The 27,387-nt window shown below is 34.9% G+C and overlaps 3 protein-coding genes across 12 annotated transcripts; 1 reads left to right on the forward strand and 2 right to left on the reverse strand.

Moving 5' to 3' along the window:
- Window positions 1-108: 108 nt before the first annotated feature.
- Window positions 109-4,474, forward strand: JMJD5 (2-oxoglutarate (2OG) and Fe(II)-dependent oxygenase superfamily protein). Of its 4 annotated transcripts, none has more exons than XM_090297640.1 (6): window positions 109-748; window positions 1,005-1,229; window positions 2,425-2,559; window positions 2,666-2,809; window positions 3,259-3,351; window positions 3,922-4,474. In XM_090297640.1, the coding sequence occupies exons 2-6, from the start codon at window positions 1,038-1,040 to the stop codon at window positions 4,108-4,110; spliced, it is 753 nt and encodes a 250-aa protein (XP_090153766.1). In that variant the 5' UTR covers window positions 109-748; window positions 1,005-1,037; the 3' UTR covers window positions 4,111-4,474. The 4 variants fall into 4 exon arrangements, with proteins under 4 accessions (XP_090153766.1, XP_068491699.1, XP_090153767.1 ...); XM_068635598.2 differs by having other exon boundaries at window positions 147-748; window positions 1,020-1,229; XM_090297641.1 differs by having other exon boundaries at window positions 185-753.
- Window positions 4,475-5,311: 837 nt separating this feature from the next.
- Window positions 5,312-8,480, reverse strand: LOC137819131 (IRK-interacting protein). Of its 2 annotated transcripts, none has more exons than XM_068622895.1 (2): window positions 7,728-8,480; window positions 5,312-7,037 (listed from the first exon to the last, which is right to left on the reverse strand). In XM_068622895.1, exons 1-2 carry the CDS (start codon window positions 7,965-7,967, stop codon window positions 5,517-5,519), a joined length of 1,761 nt encoding a protein of 586 aa, XP_068478996.1. In that variant the 5' UTR covers window positions 7,968-8,480; the 3' UTR covers window positions 5,312-5,516. The 2 variants fall into 2 exon arrangements, with proteins under 2 accessions (XP_068478996.1, XP_068479004.1); XM_068622903.1 differs by having other exon boundaries at window positions 7,724-8,270.
- Window positions 8,481-12,975: 4,495 nt separating this feature from the next.
- LOC137827454 (Transducin/WD40 repeat-like superfamily protein) lies at window positions 12,976-27,119 on the reverse strand. Of its 6 annotated transcripts, none has more exons than XM_068633618.2 (18): window positions 27,006-27,119; window positions 26,834-26,927; window positions 26,684-26,737; window positions 26,543-26,595; window positions 24,634-24,667; window positions 23,995-24,082; window positions 23,685-23,776; window positions 22,304-22,378; window positions 21,660-21,748; window positions 20,271-20,400; window positions 19,755-19,844; window positions 18,813-18,878; window positions 17,641-17,732; window positions 17,291-17,356; window positions 17,122-17,188; window positions 14,063-14,145; window positions 13,744-13,870; window positions 12,976-13,234 (listed from the first exon to the last, which is right to left on the reverse strand). In XM_068633618.2, exons 1-18 carry the CDS (start codon window positions 27,062-27,064, stop codon window positions 13,178-13,180), a joined length of 1,416 nt encoding a protein of 471 aa, XP_068489719.1. In that variant the 5' UTR covers window positions 27,065-27,119; the 3' UTR covers window positions 12,976-13,177. The 6 variants fall into 6 exon arrangements, with proteins under 6 accessions (XP_068489719.1, XP_068489711.1, XP_068489727.1 ...); XM_068633610.2 differs by having other exon boundaries at window positions 26,834-26,930; window positions 27,006-27,117; XM_068633626.2 differs by lacking the exon at window positions 27,006-27,119 and having other exon boundaries at window positions 26,580-26,595; window positions 26,834-26,929.
- Between the last annotated feature and the right edge of the window lie 268 nt (window positions 27,120-27,387).

Here is a 27,387-nt window from a genome sequence, read left to right on the forward strand (position 1 = left end):
GGAATAAAATCAAAAGGATGGAAGAATGTGGACAAAAAATATCATAAAAGAAAGACAAAAATATCTGAATATAGGGTTTGGAAAGGAAAGAGAAAAATATCTTATTGTGAAATAAATAATGATGGATTACCAATCATTACATACCTTTGGGCCCTAAGCTAAGATACTTAGAAATATCTATCGCCAGTGAGACTGTTTCAAATATCAAACACTTTTTTTTTATACTTTCACTTTTTGAGTTCAGTCGCCGGAGTTCTCTCCCTGCGCCGCCGCAGCAATGTCCAAAACCACCGCATCTGGCGACGGCGCTCCAGCTCTCCACTTCGATACGCCGACGCTGGACCGGGAGTTCGCGGCGCTTCTCCACACGATTTCCGAGCACGGCGGGTACGCTTACGTGAGCATGGCGGCGCTGGCGTCCGGCGGCGACATTCGGGCGGCGGAGGCGGCGCGTGAGATGGCGTGGGAGCAGCTTCACTCCGGGCCGTGGCACTCGGTGCTGCCGGTGTGGCGCGACGCGTACTCCATGGCGTGCCTCCACGTGGCGGGACACCACTACGGCAACGGCGAGTTCAGGGAGGCGCTTAGGGTTTTGGATTTGGGAATCATCATGGGAGGAACGCTCCTCCGCAAGGATTTGGACTCCGCCGTCTCGAAAGTGTCGGAACAAACTCGAAGGCGCGTTAGGGTTTCTGATTTGGGGGGCTCGGAGCACCGGCTCGTGGATCGGGAATTTGATGTGGCGGAGGTGAGGTCCGGTCCTCTTTGTTTTCTTTTATCATCGTTTTTTAATCAGCATTTTCGAAATCTCAATTGTAAAGCTTCAGTAAGTTGCTAAAATACTCACGTTAATCCAAACATGTAGTGTGCTGGTGTAACTCTCAGGGATGATGTGATACTAATTGTTTATTAATGGTGGAATTGGAAGATTTTTTACTTTTTGTTATGGAGGCATTTGATTTTGTTTTATGTAAGGCTGTTCTGCTCTAACGTTTATGTTATAGCTTTTTACACTGTAGGTGGTCCAACTTTTACCAATGAAGTCTCTTTCTTCTAAGCTTGTGGAGAAGAAGTCAGCGCTGTCGTTGGATAAATTCCTGAAGGATCATTACCTGTCTCGCTCTCCGGTTATTATCAGCGACTGTATGGCTCACTGGCCAGCCAAGGCGAAATGGAATGATGAAGATTACTTGTTGAGAGTTGCCGGTGACCGCACAGTTCCGGTTGAGGTAATTGCTCTGATGATATATTTTTTTATTGTGAGGGAAGACACCTGCTCTTCTCTGAGGAGCAATTACCAAACTGTACTTTTACACACTCCTGGGGAATATATATGTGTAGTAACTGTTGGATTCAAAGCTAAAGTATGAAAAATGAGTTGTTTGATGATGGTAACATTATTTCTGTAACAAATTTCTTAACATGAGTTTGGTGAAGTTTATGTGTGAAAAATGTTCAAGCCCTACTGATGTTGAGAAAATACTATTTGAGAATTCGAGACTAAAATTTAAGCGAAAATGAAAATTTGTCAACCTTGGAAAGTTATTGACAAACACAAACTTGAGTCACATTATTGTCTTTGCATTGCAACTTATATCTAGTCCTCTCTTTATATTTCCTGAATTTATGCCTACAGGCAATCAAAATTGGTCATCCTACTCATCAGCCAGTGGGGAACATACTTTAGTGTAGCTAATCTATTTGCATTGCATACTATTCCCTTCAAATATTTCCTGTTTTATAGGCCGAAAAATGTTGCGTAAAAAATCCTAGAACTTTGCACGTGTCATGCATCTAACAAGTGAATAAATTTTGTTCTGGTTGCAACAGTTTGGGAGTGGAGACTTCCCCCTCCCTTCCTCCTTTTAATCTGATGTTCCATGATAGATTCTTTTCTCCCACTAAGTTTTTAGAACTGAAATAAAAAATAGGCAATGAAGACAAAAGTTGATGAAATTTATGATTCTCACAAGTTGTTCTGTCAATTCTTAACATTGTAACATATATGTTGCATCTAAGGATAGCACATAAATACATCTATTACAAAAATATAAAATAAATTAATCAGACCAAATCCATCCATTTTTATGGATGATTAATTATCTACTCATTACTTTGGTCCTCCTATCAATATTTAAGGGATCATAATTAATCCAACTAGTGTTTCATAATTAAATCTTCCTTAAATTTACCTTTCTAAAAAGTTTTGAAACATACATTTTAAAATTTATTTTTGAAATTAAAAAAATATCCAAGTAAGTTTGTCACCTCTAGTTAAATCTAGTCTAGTACCATTTGAATGTATGAAGCATTTACCTCATGTAGATTTTTCTGTCATGGCAAGGCTGTTGGAAGTTGTTTAGTTAGATTATATATTTTTTAGATATATTTGCAAAAAAGGGTAACTTGCAGCGTTTTTTCCAGGTTGGGAAAAACTATTTATGTACTGAGTGGAAGCAAGAGCTCATTACTTTTTCAGAATTTATTCAGCGGATAAAGTCTGATGCCTGTTCTCCTGGTGGTCCTACATATCTTGCTCAGCATCCATTATTTGACCAGGTATTTACAATTTAGATTTATGTAGTCTCCAAATCTACTTTTTCATTTTAGCGTGCAAGTGCTGGACTTGTACTGCTTTCAGTAACTGATACTATTGAAATCGCAGATAAATGAGCTGCGGAGAGATATTTTTATTCCTGACTATTGTTTTGCTGGTGGAGGGGAGCTACGATCTCTCAATGCTTGGTTTGGTCCAGCAGGAACAGTAACACCATTACACCATGATCCGCATCATAACATACTAGCTCAGGTAACTCAGCTGTACAGAACTGAGCTGTCTACAAATCACCTTTCCTACCCCCACCACACCACACACAGAATTCAATTTATGTACCTCTGGCTGTTACTTATTATGGCCCTCGTCTTTTGAGCATATGTTAACCAAGTAATTATTACTGAAATAATGGAGGTACCATGACTCGTACTTTTTTCAGTACTATTACCAAATAGCTGGCATAGCATAGTTGATTTTATTCAAGATATAGACAAAATATGAAGTTTGGATGTACTGTGGCTTATTTTAAGAGACCTTTAATGAATGAGGATGACATTATATTGTAGTTAATATTATATCCTTTTTTTAAAATTGTCTAGAAGATGTTGCTTACACTTTGTAGAAAATAGCCATAGCCGTATCAAGAGAGATTATCATGCACCATGGAATAATGTATTTGACTGAAATAATTTTCTCACTGACAGGTTGTTGGAAAAAAATACATTAGGCTTTACTCGTCATCTTTGTCTGAGGAACTTTCCCCCCACTCTGGTACCATGCTCAGCAATTCCAGCCAGGTATTATTTTCCTGAACTATATGATTGGACAACTTGTGATGTTGTTTACTTGTGTTCTTGTACGAAAGAGTAATAAATCTAAGTGGCCAACGAGCTCTAGAAGCATTTCATTAATGTGGCGCTATGCACTCTGTTACTCGATGTAAGTCTAGGCCTTTTTATCCTTTCACTTGCAACAGATTTTCCAGGCAGCCAAGTGATCAAGTATTTTTAGCTTATAACCAACCTAAAAGATTCCATATGAGAATAATTTTGTTGCGACAAAAATGATTCTTCTGCAAATGCAATGCTTATTATTGTGTAGACTAGCTGCCAACAGAAAGTAGAATTCAGATGAAAATGATTGTGTTTTGCAGTTTACTTATACAATATGTGACAGGTTTTTGAACTTGCTAGGAGGTGTTGATTCTCGTTTAGCTTAACTGCAATTTCATTGATACGGCCCAAACTGTGCCATCCATTTTCTTGTTTTCATTTAACTTCTGCTTGTTTGTTGATTTATATTTATTATTGCTTTTGATATTTTGAAATCTGTGCCCCCATGTTGATTAGAATTGTTTTCGTCTGAAGGTTGATTTAGATGATGTAGATGAAACGAAGTTTCCCAAGGTGCAAGAGTTGGAATTTGTAGACTGTATTTTAGAGGAAGGCGAAATGCTATATATCCCGCCAAAATGGTGGCACTATGTGCGATCTTTGACTACGAGTTTTTCAGTTAGCTTTTGGTGGAGTGAGGGTGACAGTTCGGATGCATCCTAATCTTATATCATCGTCTTCATCTCTACATTTCATTCTTTCTTAATGGAGAACTTAGCGTGTTCTAAATAACGTTCCTAATATCTGTGACAACTCGTGTTACCCAGTGACACTATAATTATCGTGCATAAACATCATTTTTGGCACTGGTTCTCGTTACATATGCACGTCCTTTTTTTTTTATCATAAAGCTTTGTGAATTTGATTCCGAAACTCTTTTGTCGTTTAATTATTGATCTAAAGGTTTGTCAAACGCAGTCCCCAACAGTAGAGTAATCTTATTAGTACTCTATTTTTGGAGTTAAATAGTACTACCACTGTCCATTTGTATTGAAATCAATTAATCATACTACGGTATTCTTGCTCCCCCATGCGTAGCAACGATGTATCTGACAAGATTGTTTCTACAGTGGAAGTGTAGCTAGCTATAGAATCCAATTTCTCTCTACCTCTACGGTTCTCCCTGCTACTCCCTCGTTTTGTTCTAAAATTTCTGATAAACATCACTCTGCAAATTTAAAAAGAAATTGGTGGTTGGGGTTTCTTTTCATAGTGCCTTTCTATAGCAATTAGGAAATTTTTTTTCACGTTTAATCCTGCTCTTATTTTCTTGTCTTAACCATAGCAGTTGTTAAAAACTAGTCTGTATTCGTATGGTTAGTAAATTAGTGAAGGGGGTGGCATCCATGTAGTTACTATACACACAAAAATATGCACGCACAGATACATGTGTGTGTAAAGCTTGCGTTGAGTGACAGTTTCATCTGACAAGGTTGTTTCTTTTAAGGGAATGTTGCTCTACTTCTACAGTTCTCTCTAGTACTTCTCCTTTTTTATCTCATAAATTTGATGAACATTACACTGTGAATATAGAAAGAAAGTCGGTGGTGCGTTCCCTTCAACATCAATAATTGCTACGTAATCAACGGGTTTATTTTCCCAGTTATAGTAATTGTAATTAAGAAAAACATTTCCTTATTTGGTCTTTATGTTCATAAAGACCATCTAAATCTGCATATTTTGTAAATTAAGAGAGAGTACAATCATCCAGTGATCAGTAAATTAAGCAAAAGGGTTTCTGAGGGTCCTACCAGAAATTGAATGTTAGGCCACTGGTTAGCAAGAGATGAAAATGTGTTTTTTTAATGCACTTTCTGTATTCTGAACTGAATGAAATTGTGAGTATTCGTAATGACAGAACGAGTGACAAACATAATTTTATTTAATAACAATTCTCTGCACTTCTGAATCTTATCTATTCAATGGCAAGCACCCATAATTGTACATGCAATAGATTAAATCGGTTACAACTATTATTAATAATCACGTACGTTTGGCTAGTTGCAGACTTAAAGGAGGAAAAGTCTAAGTAAAAGAAAATGTGCATATAAAACTTATTACTAGTTTACTTAGGCTGCAGACTTGTATCTGCAAAGAACTTTACACCTCAAGACCCTATCCTGAACATAAAACCCTGGCATCACCATGATCTTAACTCTGCTTGGCCCTTGTGACCTTTGACACATATCTTCCATGTAATGAGGATCAAAGATTTTATTCTCTTCAACCCTTAAAATTCCCAAGGGAGGGTTGAAAGAAAAGGCAAGCAAATGTAGCAGCCACATGCATTTTGCCGCGACAAAGAAAGCTTGAAGGAGCTGTTCAGGCCATGGCCTTATCCATTTTAGAGTAGCGTTGATACAACTCATTTTCTGGTCACAGAACTTGCTAAACTCTTCACTGTAATATTTTGTTCCCTTTCTCAGTACCTCATTCCAGCTCAAATTTCTAAGGGCAACAAAAGAAGAGAATTGTGATTGACGATCCTGCTGCGGGTCTAGGAATTTTGAGCAACCGTTCTTTTGGAAAACACAATTCTCAAAGTCTTGGTAGAGAGACTGATTTATAAAAGCTTCAAAATGGTATAGAACTGCCTTTGAGTACTTGGAATTCAGAGATAACTTGTATGGTTGGAGAAGCAAGTTCAAATTTTCTGTCAAAGAATGATCAGTTTCTTCAATGTGGGTTATAAGGGTCTTACAGAACTGCTTCACTGATAATCTGGACTCTGACACTATCTGCAAGAATCCCTCTACCATTACTTCTTCACTCACAGGCATCACATTTTCTCCATTTCCTTCAAATAGTTTCCCCCTTTGAGGAAGATTACTAAGTTGGTCACAAAGTTGAGAATCCCTTGTCTGCGTGGCTTGCTTCAGAGCTTTCTTCAGCTCTTCACAGTACCTCTCCAAGTACTCCAGCTTCTGTTTCAGCTCTCCCAATGAACTTCTCATCTCAGAAACTTCCGTTAAGGCCACATCTCGGTTCTCATTTGCTTCCACCAGCTCTTTCTTCAATGTCTCAATTGACATTATTCCGAAGTCCTTGAGAACCTGCGAAACATCCTCAGATTCTGCTCTATTAGGGGAACTCTCATTCTTATGTTTCTTCTTTAACCTAGGAAACAACCAAGAAATCACCCCCTTGCTCTTGGGTTGGGATTGAAGAGATGAGTGGGAATCCGTGACTGGGACAATAATGTTGGAGCTCTTGCTGCTCCTTGCATTCTCAAAATCGTTAGCTATGGTGGCAGGGTTACATTTGCTGATGGACTTGAAATCCTCCATGCTGTTTCTCCTCCTATACTTGAAGTAATCATTTGCAGGTGATGTTTGAAGAACAGTAATTTGATTTGCACAAGAGCCATTCACCGACTTGGCATCATCAGTAGGGCATGTGTGAGATTCAAGGTTGGCAAAACCAGAATATAGTCCTTTTCTTGAACTTGATTTCTCCTTGTAATCTGCTACAATGGTTTCTATGCTGTTTCCTCCTTCTAGCAGACTCCCATCCCAACTTTCTGATACTGTTTGGCTTTTCATGGAGTTTTGGTTGTACCCCACCAGTGCCAGTGGATCATCTTCATAGCTCTGTCAATATTTCTCAACTTTAGAAACTTATTATCAATCAAAATTGAAAAGGGAAAAAATATATTAAAGGGGAGGGGGAACTTGCAGTTGCAGCCACAAATATGAGTAGAATCTGAAAATAGTGAAAAAAACTGATAAAAGCGTTAAATTATTCTTCTAATTAAAGAATCATTAAGACAATAAATATAAAAGTTTCACAATTTGCCTCAGGCTCAGCTCAGTTGACTTAATGAACCTTAAAGAGTTCCATGACACAGAATTTAAAGCGAAAATCCAAAATTTCTCAAAAAAAGTCAAAACTTTCATTCACGGTCGGTGTTTCCTCAGGATTAAATAAGAAAAAAGAGAAGCAACGAATAAGGATGTAACCGCACTAATAATGACATCTACCTAACCAAGCCATAAAGAAAGCAGCAATTTCATAATTATTTCAATTGTAATAAATAGCAGCGCTCTAGGGAAAGGGAGCACCACAAACACTTGCATATTCCACAAATTCAAGTATCTTAAATTTGGTCCTTATCATGATTAACAGCAACAGTCAATTCAAACATAATCCCGCAACAGATAATCCAGAAAAAAGTACTCTGTTTTGCAATGAATTGCGAAGATTCTAGGATACCCAGTTCATCAAAATAACTAAAAAGCAAATTTTCAAGCCAAAATTCAAGAAAAAATTACAATACCCACTGGAGTGAAAACAGGGTAATCTTGGGCAGAGAAGTGAGAAACAGGGCGCAAAGCAGGGGAAGGGGATGGGACTCTAGCATTGGCTGGGCTATTTCCTCGCATTAAAGCCGCATGAAGAGCTCTCAGCTCCACTGCTTTGGCTATGGCTGCCTGAATTTCCTGCCTCGTAATTTCAGGGTTTCCATTGTTGGTGTCCTTGTAGTCTTTGAAAACTTGTGCTGATGATGCTGTTGTAGCCATGAAGCAAAACAAAGAAAAAAAACAGAGTGGATCATGTAAGTTTGGAGAGGATAATATGGGCACCAGATGAAATTAGAAATTTTTAATTTGTGAGGGCTAGAAGAACAAAGGGATGACCGAGTGGTATTTAATGGTTGGATTTTATCTTAACGCCATATCTAAAGCAGAACCTTGGAGAACCAGAAAATAGGAAGAGGGATAGAGAGGGGCACCCCAAGTCCAAATACTTTTGTTTTTATTCTCATAGGAAAAACTAATGGAGTGAGTGCATGTGATGATGTGAAAAGAAGAGAGTAAGAGAGCAGGAATTTTAACTCTTACATGTTTGTAACATATCAGCAGTGTGTTGCAAGTTTACCAATTTGCCCACGTATTCAAAAATTACCAGAATTCAGCATTAGGTGGTGGTACCACTGTTTCACATGATTGCTTTAGTACGAACATGAGAAGTTCCATGCCACTATCTTCCACTTTCATATCAATATCAGTGGTCAACCATTTCTGCTTTCAATTAAGGGATACTTTGGACTAGATGTTGCTTTAATTCTAATTCATACTTCGTGTGTAATCATCACAGTTAATAATAACACGGTTATGTTCCTTTGTAGAACTTCTTTCACAGAGGCATCAATTGACCTTGGTGGCTTTTTTCTTTCATGATGAGAACATGTTCTTTATGTGATAAGGTAATATTTTAGATCCCACTATATGCTACTTTCATCTACCCATTTCATTGCATGTGTGTATATGGCCTTGTTCACCAACTTCTTCGTTACTTGGTTGGCCTTAGTTGGCTTTGAGGCTAAGACCTAATACAGAAAGTTCCTTCTCTTGAACATGTCCTGACAAGTAAGGTCATTGGGAGAATTCATAAGAAGAAACCCACTTTTTAAATTCATTGGTTTAAGCTAGCTTTGGACATTTTAGAAGCTTTTAACTTACTCCAACTGCAAAATTAACTTTCTTTTTTCTTTTGCACCTAACGTGCAATTATGTTGGTTGAGGTCCATATTCTGCAAATAAAAAAATTGAAGATGAATGATACTGAAGCGTGAAAGGTGCAGTTTCTTTTGGCGAAAAGGGAAAAGAAAAATAACCAAAACGTTCCAAAAGCTTGACACTTAGCAGACATTGAATCATATATTGGAGACAGAGTGTCACAGTGGGGATCAAGTGATCAAGTGGGCATTGGGACCATATATGAACATTACTCCCAAAGGGTATTTTTGAAAACAGAAAATATTTATTATTCAGTCTGGTATCTTTCATAACTGCAACTATAATTTCCTATAGGACACTGGAATCTTTGGGGGATATTGACCCTAATATTATACGTTTAGAACAGTTATTTAAACCTAGTGGAGGTAAAGCTGTTAACTTTCTTACTTTTACAAGGTGATCTAAACATAGTTGGTATGATCTGTTTATCATTTTTATTATGATTATTATTATTATTTTTTTGGTATCTAATATTTTTATATTTATGTAAGATACAACCGTTTAAGAGTAGCTTCAGGCATAAATTTCAATATCCATGGTAATAGGATAGTTTAGGTTGATGTATTATTTGATTCTGTTAAATTTTTTCATGGGAGTTCCTTGTTAAGGTTATCACTTCTGTTTATCTCTTCTTACTTAACAGACTGCTTCAGAACACCATGCTTGAATTAAATTATGATTATGATATCATATTTGATATTGTGAGCATAAAAGTTAAACATGTCAAAAAATGTAACAAAATCAGACTTTATAGTTTAGCTTATTCATTATAAGATAGATGTAACTGGTTATGGCAACAGAAGAAAATTTAATAGGATGCAGAGAGCAAATTAAAAAGTGAAAAGAAGATAAGAAAGAATCGTTTTAAACAAAAATAGTAAATCTGAACAATCACCCAAAAAAATAGAGAAAGAGATTCATTTAAACAAAGCTATGTAATCTTGTAACATGTCTCAGTACTTTACCACCATATAAACACCAGATACCTATTCTTTCAATGTCATAGTTTTTCTTTGTTACATACATGTTTTTTGTCTAAAACCCACACAGGTGTGAAGTCTCCCTCATCAATATTAAGAAATTGCATTGCTAATACATACATACCTGCAAAGTAGCATAGATATATAGCAAATATGAAGAAAAACTACATTTCTTTCTCCATCAAATGGGACCCCCTAAGGATATATCAGATTAAACAGGGATTAATCTGGTGCATGATTTTGCTTAGGAAAGGTATCTTTCTGTCTCTTGTGTCAATAATTGACTTCATTGACAAGGAGGTAGGGGACACCAAAGTCTCCAAAAATGACTTAAGATAAGGGAAGCCCTAGGAACCACTGCTCATCAATTTAAGCATCCTTTAACTTCTCTTGATAATTTAAATCATGCAGACAACTTTACCATGACATCATACCCCTTGCATGTTTTGCTTGCAAGAGGAAACCTAACCACCATGCAATCAATTGAGGCAAATTTTTCTAATTTAGTTAATAATCTTGAACTCAACATACAACTACCTTAAATATAAAAAATAATTGTCATGCTAATAGTTCTTGTTTTTAGTTCTGTTTTCTTTAAATTAAATCTCTGCAACTGTTAGTATGACTGACTTTTACATACTGTGAGTATGTGAAACCATTTAAGTTTATAATGATTCTATCATGCAAGATTATTTCTGATGAAAAATAAGTGTATGAGAAGAAAAACATCTTTGGAAAATGTAAGAGAAGGAAACGTGGGACCACTAAGGTTATGTTATGTTCCACGGCTCACAAAACCATTAGAGAAATGTGGCATTGGACCAGGAATGGCCATTTAGCATTATTGGAGAAGAATTCTGAAAATTTAATTTATTGTCAGATATTGTACTTAATTAATTAATTTAATAATTATTATAGAATCCTATGATTAATGAATCTATCTAATCATGATTAATGAATCTATCTAATGTACTTTTTTTCTATATATGAAATAATGTAAATACAGAGAATAAAAACATTTTTTTTCGTCTTTCCATATTCTTACATACAATTTTTTATATAGTTGCAAAAGTTTTTTGTTTGTTTGCATGGAGAAGATGGGGAAGAAGGTGGTTTGAAGAGTTGTGTGCATGAGGATTGCTTCTCTTTCATTATCAGTGATGGTCACGTCCTAGCCTGAAAGATACAAGTGATATGAATTCCGCGTCTCTTGCGGGGAACAAAAGAGGAAGTTGTAAAAAAAAAAGACCAAACAAAGTGTGGTCCTCTTTGTTTTAGTATCAAATGACGAAACCACCTCAACTCACCTTTTTCTACGTGTTTTTCTTTTCTTCTTTTCATTCTATGTAACATAATACCAATAAGAAAACCTTGCGATCAATAGATAATGAACATAATACCAATAAGAAAACCTTTCATTCTATTAACTTTAGGAGATTAAACCTATTAAAATCATACTTAATTTGAATATATTATTTTATTCTCTTAAAACTTTTGGTCAATATCAACGACCATTGGATATAATAAGATAGTGTAATAAAGAAATCTCTCACGTATTTAGATTAAATTTGAAATTATTTTTCAAATTTTAAAGAGGGTTTGGAGTGATCTTGATGATATGACATGTCAGTCTATTATTTTATTATTATTATTAGTATTCATTACATGCATTTCACTCAGTAAAATAGGTTGAAATTAAAAATATTATTTGTCTACCATGCATGCATGGCAGCTCACATGGGTCCAGTAGCAATTGATGTTTAAAATAAAAGGGCATCAATTGTTGGGATGCAGTGATTATATTATTATCCATGTTCCACCCAAATATACTTTTCGAAACAAATATTATTAGTAGTTTTTTACTTTCAAAACTATGACATTAGAAATACCATTATAAAAGAATTATTAAATAAAAATAAATTTTAAGATCAAAATAATTAATTATTATTTGATTAAATTAAAAATCATTTTATAAATAAATAAAATTATTAATATTTAATTTTTTTTATTATTAATAAAAATTTATAAAATAATTTTTAAATTGATATTTAATCTTTAGATATTAATATATTATTTACTTACTACTTTATATTTTAAATTAATTTTTATTAATTTTTTAGAGATTAATTTAAAATTTAAAATATTAATAACTAAAATTTACAATTTAAAAAATAGTTTATAAATTTTTATTAATAATAAAAATTATTTAAAATATCAATAAATTTTTAATTTTTAAATCAGTATTTAATTTAATTAATATTTAATTTAATTAATATAGTGATTAATAATTTTTTATTTTTAAAGTTAATTGTTATTTAGTGTTATAGTTTGAAGTTTAGTGTAGCATCGGAATCATGCCCGAAAGTTGTTGTTTTCGAAAATAAATGTTTACACTATTCTATTGAAAATAGAAGATTTTTTTAAGCATTTATCTCTTTCCCTTTTTAAGTTTTTTTTAGCTGAATAATATTTAATTTTCTTGAACAATCAAACATTTTTTTTAGTATTTTTATTGGTGGTAATTGTATTTTTGCTTACTTATTCTTTTTGGAAGTTACAAAAATTATCTCAATTATCAACTTTTACCATTAACAACCACCACTACCACTTAAAAATGAAAAAAAAAAAAACACCACTCTTCATTATATTCAAAATGTATAAAAGTGCTACACTCTTCTCTTCATTTGTGTAAATATATAAGATTCCATTTCTGAATTAATCGGAAAATAACAAAAGTTTAAGAAATTATTTGTGTCCAAAACTGAATTAGAGTAACTTGGGCTGTTGGTATGAATTGGTGACAAGATGAGACATGAGACAGGGAGCACAGGCCCGCCACAGGCCCGACACAAAGATGGGTCAGCCCATTTATTTAGTGTAAGCTTTCCGTGAGTCCTATTGTATTGTGTCTGTATGGGTGGTACTATCAACACTATAGTTATTAATTATGCAAATTATATGAAGGATACATGGTATTTTATATGCATACGTGGTATTCTATTCTTCTTTTATACCTACCTCACATTTCATTGGTTCAAAAGGATCTGTCACATTTTTTTGGTCTCCAATGATTAAGCTGTGCTCAAATTTCAGATCTCTCTTGTGACAAGACTTATATAACAGTAACCTAAAATTGTCATGTTGGTAATAAAAAGAAAATTAGACATTAACTCTTCTATAAATTCAGACTAGGAAAATACAGTAAATAGAAAATCCTGTCAAAGCTTGGGACTAATCTTCACTTCTGAATGACTGTTGCTTTTGAGAAATCACGAGCAAAGAAGTTTTCTGAAACCAATAACCAATCGACCTCAGTAACAAACTCAGCAAATATTATTGCCATGCATGCCCGTTAAAAACAAGGGTGTTATGGTTCGTTAAATTGAGAGGAGAAAGGGAAAAGGAAAGGAAGATGGGGAGAGAGTAATCTGATAAATGGTGTCAGAAAAAAGCTTCGTGAACCCAAAAAAAATCCTTTTGAAAATGTACGTTAAAAAGTTGTTATGAAATAATCGTTTATGAAAAATAATCATGTTACTAAAAAAAATCATGTTACTAAAAAAAATCATGTTGATAATTATTTTAATTTGTATAATCAATGTAACTTTTATAATTGACCATTTTTTGCTAATTTCTTATCTTTTTAATAGACACACAAGCTTTGGGAGGAACTAATATAAAACCGGTTCGAGATGTTGACAGAAAGGGAACTTGGAACTCATAAAGCTAGCTTCTTTAATTTTAAAACAGAAGTTGAAGCAGAGAATGATGATAACTGAATTTTGTAATTCACAAACCTTGGTTCCTGCTACGATGGCATTATACAAAGGATGAGCAACGCATGAGATAATTCCTTCAGATAAAGAAATAAATCTGTTCTGATTTCTTCGGTTGTTCCGCTTTGAAATTTCTTGGACATCCTCCCTGTTAAATATGCAAATTAAAACTAAGAATTGCGAAATGCAGTTTGATGAGTAAAATTAGGCATATGAACACACGGAATTCACTGTATAATAATGTGGTTAACTTGATTTGAGTACACAGCAGATTTTACTGTACATGTGCTTTCTCAATTAAGTGCTTAATTGAAGTTAACAATTTAAAATAGGGACTTACTTGTAATCCACGTGGCTTGGTGAGTTGGTGCTGGGATAAAAATCCAAGAGATGGATACCGCATGGTGACCCGGCTAAATAGATCTGTGATAAACTACAACAATGATTATTTCGTATAAAAATAAAATAAATGGTTATCCACAAATAAGTATAATAATGAACATAAGCACCAAAGTAAGGTGTTTATAATCTAAATCCATTTGATTTAAAATCAATATACATTTTAACTATATCAAATTTAAATGAATCTTTTTTAAATTTATTTAAAATGAATTAAATCTAAATTCAATTCATTTTTAATTAAATTAAATTTATAATATCAATTACATTAAATTTATTTTGATATGGACACAGACTAACTTGGCTCAAATCGGGCCTAAGTCGACTCAACCTGAACGCAGACCAACTCGGTTCTACATCGGCTCATGCCCGGACGACTCAACAATGGCCGGACCTGGATGATTCAATATCAACCCGAGCTCGTTTGACTCAACATCGGCCCGGGCCCGTTCGACTTGATATCAGCCCAGGCCTGCTCGGCTCGACATTAGCCAGGGCCAAATCGACTCAACATTGATCCGAGTCCAGACGACTCGACATCGGTCCGTGCCCGGACGACTCGACATCGGTCCAGGTCTGGACTACTCGACATCGATCCGAGCCTGGACGACTTGACAATAACCTGGGCCTAGAATTGGCTTGACATCGGCACAGGCTTGCTTGGCTCGACATTGAACATGACCCAATCGACTCAACATAGACCCAAGCCCGCTCCACTTGACATCGGCCTGGGTCGGGATACTCAACATTGGCTCAGGCAAGCTTGACTCGACATCGGCTCAACCCGACATCAGCCTGAGCGCGGATGATTCAACATGGGCCCGAGCCCAGACAACTAAACATCAGCCCAACTTCAGCCTAGACGACTCGACAATGGCCCGAGCCTGAATGATTCGACATCGACCCGGGCCCATTGGGCTTGAGATCGGCTCGGGTCCGCTCAGCACAGGCCCGCTCGGCTCGACATCAACCCAGGCCCGCTCCACTCGATATTGGCTCAAGCCCAGACGACTCGACATTGGTTCAGGCTCGGACAGCTCGACATCGGTCTGGGCCCAAACAACTTGATAATGGCTTGGGCCTAGACGACTCGACATCGGCCCAGGCCCTCTCAACTCGACTTTGACCAGGGCCCAATCGACTTGAAAGGGACCCAAGCCCGCTCCACTCGACATTGGCCCGAGCTCGTTCGACTCGGCATCGACCCGGGCCTGTGAGACTCGACATTGGCTCTGGCCGGCTCAACTCGACATTGGCCCGGGCCCAATGTTGTTAAACTCGTAACTCGAAGATCGTAACTCGACTCGGAAGAGTTACTATACATAAGATAGTTAAAAATATATTATAATTCATGAAATAGTTCAAATACATAACATAATTAAAAGTAGATTTAAGATAATGTTTAATACAGATGAATTATCCAACAAAATCATTCAACAAAATCATTCATATTAATCATAGGATAAAAAAATGTGTTGGAGATGAAAATAGTTGTAATTTTTTAAATGGATCCAAAAAACCTAATTTTGAGTAAGTTGTGATTTTTATTTAGGGTTTCACCTGCACAGAACACAACACATTCCATATTTAAATTTTTAATTAGGTTTTATTAGGTTAAAATTGAAATGGACCTTTGGTCCAAAGTTATGTCTCTTAAGCTGTGATTTTTATTTAGGGTTTCAGCCGCACACCACATTCCATATTTAAATTTTGAATTAGGTTTTATTAGATTAAAATTGAAATGGGTCTTTTGTCCAAAGTTATGTCTTTTAAAAATTAGGTTTAGGTATGTGTCGACATCTTCCTTATGGGTGGCGCCACCGCAGCTCCTCCTTTCTTATGCGCGGCAACGCCGCCGCAACTCCTTCTTCTTCATGCTTCGTCGTCGTCACAGCGTGCGTTCCCAGCGACGCGCAAAGAAGATGATGACGTTTGCGGCGATACGCGAAGGCGGCGATGAGCACGAGCGAAGCATTAGGGTTTTTTTTGGGCCCGCGTCATGGATCGCGAAGGCCCATGGATCGCCAGATCACTCCGATCGGATGAGAATCCGATCCAGCCACCAATCCAACGCACTTTCTGCTTAAAAGATTGTAAGATCGCGATTTTTACGATATAACTCACGATTTTAACAACACTGCCCGGGCCCAATCGACTCGACTTCAGCCCAGGACCTGGAGACTCGACATCGATCCGGACCTGGGATACTTGACATCAGTTTGAGCCCGCTCGACTCGACATCGGCCCAAGCATGGGAGACTCGACATCGGTTCGGGCCCGTTCAGTTCGACATTAGTCAAAACCCAATTGACTCGACATCGACTCGGGTTGTTCCACTCGACATCAACCTTGGCTTGTTTGGCTTGACATCGGCGCGAGCCCGGGAGACTCGACATTGGCTCATGCCCGGTTGGCTGAACATTGGCTTGGGCCCCAGTGACTCGACATCGGCCCGGGTCCGGGAGACTCGACATTGATCCGGGCCGTTCAAGCTGAAACCTGAGCTTGCTCAGCTTGACATTAGCCTGGACCCGTACGACTCAACATCGGTCCAGGCCCACTCGCCTCAATATCGAACCAGACCCGTTTGCCTTGATATGGGACCGGGACTGTTCGGTTAGATATCGACCCGGACCCGCTGGACTCGACATCGGCTGGGTTGTCTTGACTTAACTTGGATTGAGCCAAGTTAAAATCTATCCAAAAATGCAATTTGGATAATCCAAAAATATATTCATTCTCTATCTAATCCATATCCAATTAAATGGATTGGATTTAAAATCCAAAAATATGGATTTGGATTTGAAATAAATCCATTTAAATGGATTAAAACTAATATGAATATGGATAATTATGGATTGAATTTTGTAATTTGGATTTTTTTTTGTCTACCTTGTTGGAAAGTGCGAAAGATCATAGAAATATTTACTGAGAAACTTGTTTGTAGGAAATGATGTGTAAAAAATAAAGAGGTGCATTATATTCAATAAAACTTCTTACCGAACAAGTTGATAACCATGAAGGTTTTCTTAAGTATGATAGATCAGCGGGAACATAGGAATCGTTTCTAACAAAAGAAAATAAACAGTAAACAAAATAATTAGACATTTCAAGAAGCCATTTTCACAAATATGAAAAAGCGATTCTAGGTGAAAACAGACAAACTTACAACCAAGCAGGGGGTGGGCAATGAATATGTGTAACTTCAAAATTATTAATATCCAAAACGCCCGACCTACATGAAAATATTGAGAAAAAACAACCACAACGGAGTATTAAGGAAGCATTTTTCTTGATAAGTAAGATTAAGTAAACAGCACACAACAATAGTTTATGTACATAACCCATACCGATATCAAACGGCACTGTTTAAAGGTAGATAATGAGTACAAACTAATGATTCCCAGATACTAAGTTCAAGAAGTAATTTCATTTTATAGTTTAATGATAGAAACTTATAGAGGATATAATTATGTATACATGGAAAACAGTCTCGGAAGAAACATTTTGGCAACTTACCAGCCATCGTTAAGATGGAATGCTAACTGATATGGGCATGATGGATTAATATTAATAGAGTGAATCTCCTTGGGAACAATATTTGCCTGTGCCTGATTACATGAGAATGGCTAACCATATCAATTGCTAGTCAGCTAGTATGCAAAAAGACAATTACCACATGGTGAAACACAGAAATCTAATCGTAAACTAAAAGATTATTGTCACTGCCATTGATTTGAAGAATTGAAAATTGTATCCTCCCTATGGTAGGGGACTCGGTCACAAGTATGACACCAAACTTAGCGCATACTGACATGCTATGATATTAAATACAGAATAATGAGTTAGACTTTTGTTTGGAAGAATTCCTACAAGAACTTCTAAAGGAGAAAAATATGAAATTGACTTTTTTATATGTTAAAATTAGCTATTGCGTAAACTAATTTGTAAAAGTTTTCTAATATAATTTCTCCAAAATGTTATTTTAAAATGTATATAAGTTAATTTTAATTTTTTATTCATATATTTCATTCCTAAAAGTTGTTAATGCAGAAACTCATTCAAACATACTCCTACATGTAAAGGGTAGGAAATCTAAAGAAACAATCCAAGATGATAAAGCCAGCTAACAACTTCTAAATCACGGCAGATATATTTATGAACAACATTGTCTGAGAAAAATATACAGATAAGTACTGTCAACTTTTGTCTTTGTGCTTGTATAGTCACTGATATACATACAGAACAACATCACAACATAAAGAAGGGGAGAAAAAAAGAAACTGTGGAGGATTCCTCTGCAGCATCTAACACAAAACACTAACACAAAACATGCATATGACGCGAAAGTCTGGGAAGGACATGAACCTTGCAACGAAGTTTAGAAATCAAACCACAGCAAAAAATAGATTAATCTAAAAGTAAATTTTGAAAAAAAAAATCCAAATTACTTAAATGTCTGGAGAGAAGCCTCAAGTGAAAACTAGTCTTATTGGAACACCAAACTTCAAATAAAGATAAGACAAAGTTATGATCTTGAAGTTACTGGAGCTATATTCCTATAACTAAAAATAATCATTCATATGTAGTTCAACGTTACAAACCTATACAGCCATCACACAAAAGTAAGTAGTTTTGCTTAATTGTTAATTTGTAAAAGTAATAGATAGGAGCAGGAAGGATAACCGCACCTCCAAAGATCCAATCTTCTTAAGCAATGTTGCCAATTTCACTGATTTTACAGGTTGATGGCGTACCTACAAAGCCAAACAAAGAAGAATATGATCACTAAAAGCATTGTTAACATATTTTACATCGTTTACCCAATAAGTCATGCTTCATTTAACAAAAGTATGTCACAAGTAGATTCATCATCTTCTGCAAAAAGGAAGTTGGAGAAAAAGTTCGTATGACAATTTAAGCTGTAAAAAGGCATGCATCAAGAAGTCACAAGCTTCAACATCAGTGTTTATTTACGACAATCTTTATCAAAAGTATTTAGGTAGAATATATAAATATATCAGCAGAACAGTATTTTAACATCATACTTGCAATATCGGCCAAACAAATTAACTTCATCGGCACTGTTGGACCATGTTAATGTGCCGACCAAGTTTTTATCCCACTCCTTACCAAGATTCTCACACTTCCATATTACCAAAAACAAATTCTAGTATCCAAATTCAAAGTAAAACTATTTTTATCTTCCCAAGTAATCTTTAGCCCAATACTGTTTGTACGGTTTAAAAACTCAATGCTTAAAACACTGTTACTAACATTTCATTAACATTTTTTGTTAGAAATACCATTAAAATTAATGTGTTTTCACCTGACATCATAATTAGCTCAACATTAAATCAACTTAGGCTTTTGAGATAGCTGATTCATGAAAATACACTCAAGACTAAGGCTTGAACTAGTAAATAAGCAAAGAATAAGCCATTGAACTAAGAGCCAGGTTGAATGAAATTTCCCTAAGCCTAAGCAAGATTGAACTCTAATTAGCCCACCAACGCAAAAGTGGATGCATTGCAGAGATAGTGTCCAAGCAGTAGTCCTGACTTCTCGCATAATTTTGTGTCCTTTTCATAACATAATAGAAAGAAAAAAAAAAAACACTGCATAAATATAACCTCTTTGAGACTTTGAAAAGTGGCAGATGCTCTTCCACCACGAATATCCCATACATGTACGAGCCCATCTTTTCCAGCACCAAAAATAATCTGGAAATGATAGAATAATCACTGTTTGCAAATTCTCAGTGTATTGACTGAACAAAGTATGTATTCCAGAATTCGAACAAACCAAAACCCAATTCAATACACATGAACTATGTTAGTGACAGCAATTTTATCAAGGTTAAGTGGACCAGGAGATTTGGACCAGTTCATTAAAAATTAAAACCACATGTTGGGACAAAGTATCGATCTTAACGATATTTCAGTATCAATCTTTAATTTACTAAAAGTCTATCAGGAACTTAAGTTCTTAAAACATTCAATATTTTATTCAATTGATTTTGATTTTGTATTTTGAATCCCTAATATGTGTTTAAGGACACATTAGGCCTTTGTCTAAAAAAGGGAAGAGAGTAACTGAGCTTTAAAAATGAACCACTCCCAAAGAATTACAAAATACTCTATCCTAACCTGGTTATCTGCATTTAATTGGATGCTGTTAAGCGTGCCACATGAAGCAGATCGAAGCTCAAGACAAGGTAGAGAGTTCACTCTTCTATCCCAGACATTAATTGCACCATCTGTATCACAAGCAAGTATCCTGTTGAAATTTGCCAGCAAATTGAGAAATGCACAGTGATGGAAAGAATTAAAAGATTGAAAAATATGTGTTGATTGTTAATCAAACTAAAGTATCTGCATAAATCAAGATTTAATAACTCAATGAATCTCTATAGTTTTACATATTCTACCTTTAGTCCTCATACTTAAAAATCGTTCTTTTTAATGCCTACACATACCTTCTAGTCCCTACACTAAAAGAGATTAAAAAAGTATGTATAAGGATTTAAAAGGGATGATTCAAGATTTAATAACTCAATGAATCTCTATAGTTTTACATATTCTACCTTTAGTCCTCATACTTAAAAATCGTTCTTTTTAATGCCTACACATACCTTCTAGTCCCTACACTAAAAGAGATTAAAAAAGTATGTATAAGGATTTAAAAGGGATGATTTTAAGCATATAAACTAAAAAATAAACTTAGTTCGACGATAAAGACCAGATGAGTAATTAAACCTATAATCAATATGTACTACCATACACTAGTGCCGTTGCCTTTTTTGTCAAACAGATTCGTCAAGGGAAAATAATAATAGTAACTTCAAAAAGAGTGCATGAGTCTCTTGGACGATCTTTGAAGAGATCTCTTGGTGAGTAGGTGCGCACAAGATCTCTTCAAAGATATTTATTTTATGTTTAATTACGGTTCTATTAGGTAGGCACTAATACGCCGGACCCTGTGATGAATAAAGGGCAGAAGAGATATTTTGGCTGTAACAACCTGCTTCCATGGCAAGAAAGGTGGGAAAGAAGGGGAAACACTTACAGAAAGGATAAAATCATAAAACAGAGAGAAGGCAGGTAATCATTTCGGAAGTCGAGGGTGGCTGTTGTCGTAGGGCAGAGAAAACATCCTTCTTCGATACTTACAGTTATATTTCTGTATTTTCTTGCATTTTTGATACTGTAATTAGAGTTCTCTTCTCTGAATTATGTTATAATCCCTGTAGCAAATTCCATTTCCTATTAAATTCATAGTAAAGAAAAAGTCTGTTATATAAACTAAAACTTTAGAGCCCATCCACCTATATCAATTTTAGAACATTTTAATAGATTACACATTTCAAGCGTCTGTCCAACGCATTACTTTAGTTTTTATGCTTTCTCCTTTTTTTCTGTTTACAGATATTTATATTACATATTTAGACATCATAAATATAAGATTGGATGACAAAGTATTAGGAATTAATTATTCCCAGACAAGCAATTCTTTTAAATTAGGTCAAAGTTACCAACCTTGGGTCATTTGACGTAAAGGCAACATCAGAGAGACCTATGTGTATGGTGGATCCAATAAATGCGGCTGTACGTCTTGTTCTTAACACCTGTATTATGCAATTAAGGGACAAAAATTAGTTCGCCAAGCATAAAAAAATGAACATATGTATAGTTGCCTATGACCAAAAAATACTTCTTTGGAAAATAAAACGAACCCAAAATAATAAATTATGATGAAAATTGCAATTTCCTAGCATATCCCTTAAAATGAGCAATGTGTGATTTGATAAAATAATTAGAATATCTAATGCAATATGCATTGTGTGCTTCCTGGTTCGTTTGTATAAGGCATCCAAAAGAAATCGGTAGCAAGATATTAATCCGGCTGACCTTATTTGAGGTAATGATTTGATGAAGGTTGGTAAAGGTACTATATATTTTCATTAGCAACAAATAATTAGAAAAAAAATTCAAAACACTGGACAAGGCTTAACAATAATGGAATAATGCAAAAAGAAATTCATATGAACTGAATTTGGAGGTGTCAAATATCAACAGTAGATAGTAGAAACATTGAGACTGGGAAAAAAAAGAGCTGGTCCAATAAAGTCAATGCAAACAACATTTAACAAGTGCGATAACAGATAAGAACAGAAATTTACTGCAACTGGATCGGATGAGACGTATCCAATATCGAATATGAGTACTTCATTACTTTTGACAGATGCACAAACAACCTGAAATGAAATAATAAGACAGATAGCCGTGCAAATACAACATTCAATTTTTATAAAAATATTTATTATTAATGAATTCGACAAATCATCAGTCTTACAAAAACATGGGCAGGGACTTGTAAATCTGAAACTTCATTTGGAAGTGTCAAATCATCGCAAGATTATCCTTGACTTACAATTGACATACAGTATTTCAAAAGATGAAACCAAAACATTTTACATGAAACATGTATTGCATTAGGAGATAATTATTCCATAATTAAGTGTAAATTTTATTCTCTATTTATTAGGATAAATTTGATATCTTCTAATAATTTGATATGTATAGTTTTAATTACCTGTTATTTCTTGTTTTCATTATCTATTGTTTTTTTTTCCTTAACTAGGTTGTAAACAAACAGTCTATAAATTAAGATTGTAATCACAATTGTCTCATAAATACATTTTATCTGTTTCTTTCAACTTGGTATTAGAGTTCTTTGGGAGACTCTACTTCTGCAATTATTTTCTTTTTCTGGACAACCTGCAATTATTTTCTTTTTTTGGGTAGCCTTTATTATTGAAATTATTTTTTATGTAGCCTTCATTGCTACAATTAAATTTTGGCAGCCTTCATTGCTGCAACTATTTGTTCTCTCTCTATGGACCACCACCTTGTACCGTTGACCGCCACTGCCGACCATTGACCACGACCACTGGCATTGATGACCGCTGCCGGAAAAAATTTCCAACAATCCTATAGGTTTGGTGTGTGATAATAAGTCCGACATCAGTATGCACACAATCCAGTTCAACATAACCAAACAAAGCACGTAGAGATAGACTGACATTTCATTAAGGAGAAGTTGGATAATGGTCTTATAGTCACCGAGTACATCCCTTCAAGACTCCAATTGACAGATATGTTTACTAAGGGACTTCTCACAAAACAGTTCAAAGATCTTACTTGCAAGTTGAGAATGAAAGATATACATTAACCAACTTGAGGGGAGTGTTGCATAATTAGGAGATAATTATTTTGTAATTAAGTGCATATATCATTCTCTATTTACTAGGATAAATTTGATATCTTTTAGTGATTTGATTTGATTTGTATAGCTTTAATTACCTATTATTTCTTGCTTTCATTACCTATTATTTCTTTCCTTAATTAGGTTGTAAACTGAGTGTAATCACATTTGTAAAGACATCTTAGAAATACATTTCATCTAATTTTTTCAACTACATGTCATGGATATCATTTAGAAATCAAAGATTAATAAAAATCCAAAGTAAAATGCTGAGTAAATAGGAAATTTAATTAAACCTCATCCTGATTAAGAGGATTCCATTTGACAGCATCAAGATGTCGACCTAGTGACAGGTGCATTAAATGTTTGCTTTCATCCTCTTGCAAGCCTATCATCAAATTAATACAAAAGCAGGTACAAATGATAATTAACACTTCATATGAAGTTCCTTCCTCTCCCATGTATAAAATAAATATAATGCTACTTCAATATGAAGCACGCAGCATCTAAGATTGTTAAACACTTTTTCTGACCGTTTCAAAGACATAAGGCAGTAAAAACAAGTAATATCAAACCCAAATTAGTTATTTCTATTAAAGAACTTACATGTTGACTCGGGTATCTGGGAATAAAGAGTTTCAAAGTCGTGAACTGTTAAGCAACCCGATTTTGTCACAGACACCAAGTATATTCCCTGAGTACATTCCAAAACATGGGATGGAATATTTGAAATACCAAAGCAATGAAAAGAAAAAATAAGACGAAGGGGTTATAAAAACAACACGTTAATCAAATTTGTGTTCTTCTCACAGTGAACAAGAAGATACTCATAAAATCACTAGTGTGGAGAACTCAAACGAAGAGTGGTGTGCAAGAAATAGATCCATTATTCAAAAAGTTATGCATATATAACATCAAGCACCCAATCAAGCTCGGGATAGATTATTTCAGAGAACTTTTCTTTCCGAAGGCCTTCTATCAAAGCTTTTGATTGAAAATTTTTTAGGCAAAAAATAAGTAAATATATATATTTGGTAGGTATCAACTTTTTAGCATGACCATAACCGAAACTACGACATTAATTCAAATGCTAGGTCGGTTTAAATTTAAATATATCTCCGGATGAGATGCTTTTGGTATTTTAGTATCAGACATGAATTATTTACTTGTGAAGCATAACAACGACATTTACTTAAAACACATTATCATTTCAGCTTAAACCTTTCGATATTAATTTGTATTTACCTTGTTGTCAAAATCTACAGCAGAGATGCCTTGCCTGTTAACAAACATATGTAAGCTATTTGTAGAGAGAAATCACTAATGCCATGAAAAAGGTAACACAACGGAACATTTCATGTACAGAAGCACATGCCATTGCTAACTTCTAATTCAATACTTTTCCTTGAAAAACATGAACAAGTTTCAAATACACTAACCATAACAAGAATTACCAGTAAATAAAAATATGCACATAAAAAATAATCAAAGCGTTTTATGCTCATAAAATACAAAAGAAAACATCTTACAAGAAAGATCAACCTAAGATAAAATGAGTGTGCCAAGTTTTCCAAACTGAAATTTCATAACAAATTGACAGGAACATGTTCTCCATTTTTCCATTCTAACCTTTCAAGATTTCCAACCATGATGAACATGCCTTAAACTAATTGAGATGTAGAAAGAATCAGTAGAGCTTCATGATGAGAAGTTGGAGCCCAAAAATAATTGATCCAATTAGATACTACCAAATTATATATGATTAACAAATTTTGGGTTGATCACAGATGTGGTTAACAATACTGACACACTACTTTCATACACCGGTCAGTCGGAATACCCTCAGACAAATTGTCTGCTTGAATAAAACATGAATTCATATCTAGCTGATTCCTTTTTAACTGAATATTTTCTTAAAAATATAAGAATGTGGCTGCGGCGTTTTAATAGCTCTCTAAAAATTTATATGTCTGGTATAAACAGGTAGTACTAAAAGGAGGGAAGAAAAAAACTAGCATTCAATTACACAAACACTAATGAAATATTAATATTTGTATTACTTGAGTAATGATTACAGTAATTTCTTGAATCCCTACAATATCTCAACTGTAATAATTACAATGATTGTTAATATCTACTAGTAACTCAAAAAAATATTTCCCGATAACTCAACACTCTCTATAGTTTGTGAATGGATATCTATCATTCTCATATTGCATGTGAGATCATGAAACCATTTTATGGGAAGGCCCTTTGTAAACAAATATGCTAGCTGAAGTGTCAATCTATCCCTACATGCTTAATTCCATCATGTTCAACTTAATTGTAAGCAATGCTAATAGCTGATTTATTATCATAATGAAGAATCATAGGTTCTTCACATTTCACGTTAGGATCATTCAAGATAATTTTCAACCATAATAATTCACATTCCCCTTGTGCCATAACTCGTAATTTACTCTCTACATTGGACCTTACAATTACATTTTATTTCTTACTTCTCTCCAAGCCACCAAGTTATCTCAAGAACATGCAATATTTAGTGGAGGATCTGACAAACTCTGCATAATATAAATCAATATATATCTCCATATTTAATTTTCCATTATCATTAAACAACAATCCCCTTCCAACCCTTGTCTTCAAATATTGAAGGATTTTGTTTAAAGCCTATAAATGTTGTTCTCTTGAATCATGCATGAACTTACTTATCACAGTCACATCATATGCTATGTCAGGTTTCATGTGGACTAAGTAAATGAGTTTTCCCACAAGTTTCTAATATTAATCTTTATCCACGGCAAGACTATCTTCATTACTCCCAATTCTATGGTTATTAGGAAGCACATCAGGCAACCAAAAAAGGAGTCGCTGCACTTTAGGCTGCCTAAAGACAGAACCACAATGAAGCGGCAAGGTTTTGAATGCAGATTCAGAGTCAAGGAACTCTGATACCAACTTGAAAAGAACATATGAGAAGAAGAAATGTTTGAAATTTTAGTTAATTCATTGTAAATCAGTACAAGAGGATATATATATATATATATATATATATATGGATAGATAGAACTCTAAATTTTTATAATTTCTTGAATTCATATATTATCTTGACTGTAATAATTACAATAATTGTCAAAGAAGCCAGAATACTAACTTTCTATATGGAAGATAATCAGAACCATTTGCCTCACCAATCAAACGATTTGTCTGCACAACACGCCCAAAAAAATTTCATTGAATTAAATCACCGAATTGGAGAGTCATATAACCAATAAGCAGAGTTACCAGTTCATACATGAGACTGGCATGGCAAACCGTCCACTTGATACCGATGCGGAAACACTCCAACCTTTACAAAAATTAAGGCGCAGCTTAAACAACACAGTGCACACAAAAAAAAAAGTACACAACCAAAAACCTAATGACCGAGAAAAGACAGACACACCTCAGAATACGATCGAATTAGCAAATCCATCATCTCATGACGATAGTTACGTTCAAATCTCCCATTTAGTTCAACCGAACTCCTCTTCCAATGCCTCCTCCATTTGCCAGATTGAATCACTAAGAACTCTAAAATATCTACTAAACGAAAACGGAAAACAGAACAAATTTACCTTGGAAGACGCTGAACCTTTTCAATCGGAGGTCTATGCGAGACCAAGTATTTCTCCATTTTCCCGCGCTTCTTTCACAGAGAAGTTGCATTTTTGTATCATTACAAAAATCAACAGCAAAACATACCCCCCTCTCCGCGCACTCTTTCCCGCCAAAATAATTGGGCCAAAAAATAAATGGAATACGTCCGGCCCAAAGATTCAGCCCAATCCATGAATGAAAGCAACATTCTCATGAAAAATATATATAATAATGAATTATTGGATAAAACATTGGTAATGTTCTACCCACATTATGCAATGGTCGAATCAAACAAGAAACAAAGTCCAAAACTTTGAATTGCAAAGACAGTTATAAAAATATATTATTTCTTTTTCAATG

Source organism: Phaseolus vulgaris, chromosome 11 (genome assembly GCF_051622355.1).
Source record: "Phaseolus vulgaris cultivar YP4 chromosome 11, ASM5162235v1, whole genome shotgun sequence".
Classification (NCBI taxonomy): Eukaryota; Viridiplantae; Streptophyta; class Magnoliopsida; order Fabales; family Fabaceae; genus Phaseolus; species Phaseolus vulgaris.

Coding starts and splice junctions, on each gene's coding strand:
- JMJD5 (XM_068635598.2), top strand. CDS start 278: ATGTCCAAAACCACCGCATCTGGCGACGGCGCTCCAGCTCTCCACTTC. Junction 1,230..2,424: donor ACCGCACAGTTCCGGTTGAG/GTAATTGCTCTG, acceptor CGTTTTTTCCAG/GTTGGGAAAAACTATTTATG. Junction 2,810..3,258: donor ATCATAACATACTAGCTCAG/GTAACTCAGCTG, acceptor TCTCACTGACAG/GTTGTTGGAAAAAAATACAT.
- LOC137819131 (XM_068622895.1), bottom strand. CDS start 7,967: ATGGCTACAACAGCATCATCAGCACAAGTTTTCAAAGACTACAAGGAC. Junction 7,038..7,727: donor ATTACCCTGTTTTCACTCCA/GTGGGTATTGTA, acceptor AAATATTGACAG/AGCTATGAAGATGATCCACT.
- LOC137827454 (XM_068633610.2), bottom strand. CDS start 27,064: ATGGAGAAATACTTGGTCTCGCATAGACCTCCGATTGAAAAGGTTCAG. Junction 24,668..26,542: donor GATTATCTTCCATATAGAAA/GTTAGTATTCTG, acceptor GTTTGTTAACAG/GCAAGGCATCTCTGCTGTAG. Junction 18,879..19,754: donor CTTTTCAAAGTCTCAAAGAG/GTTATATTTATG, acceptor TTGGCTTTGTAG/GTACGCCATCAACCTGTAAA.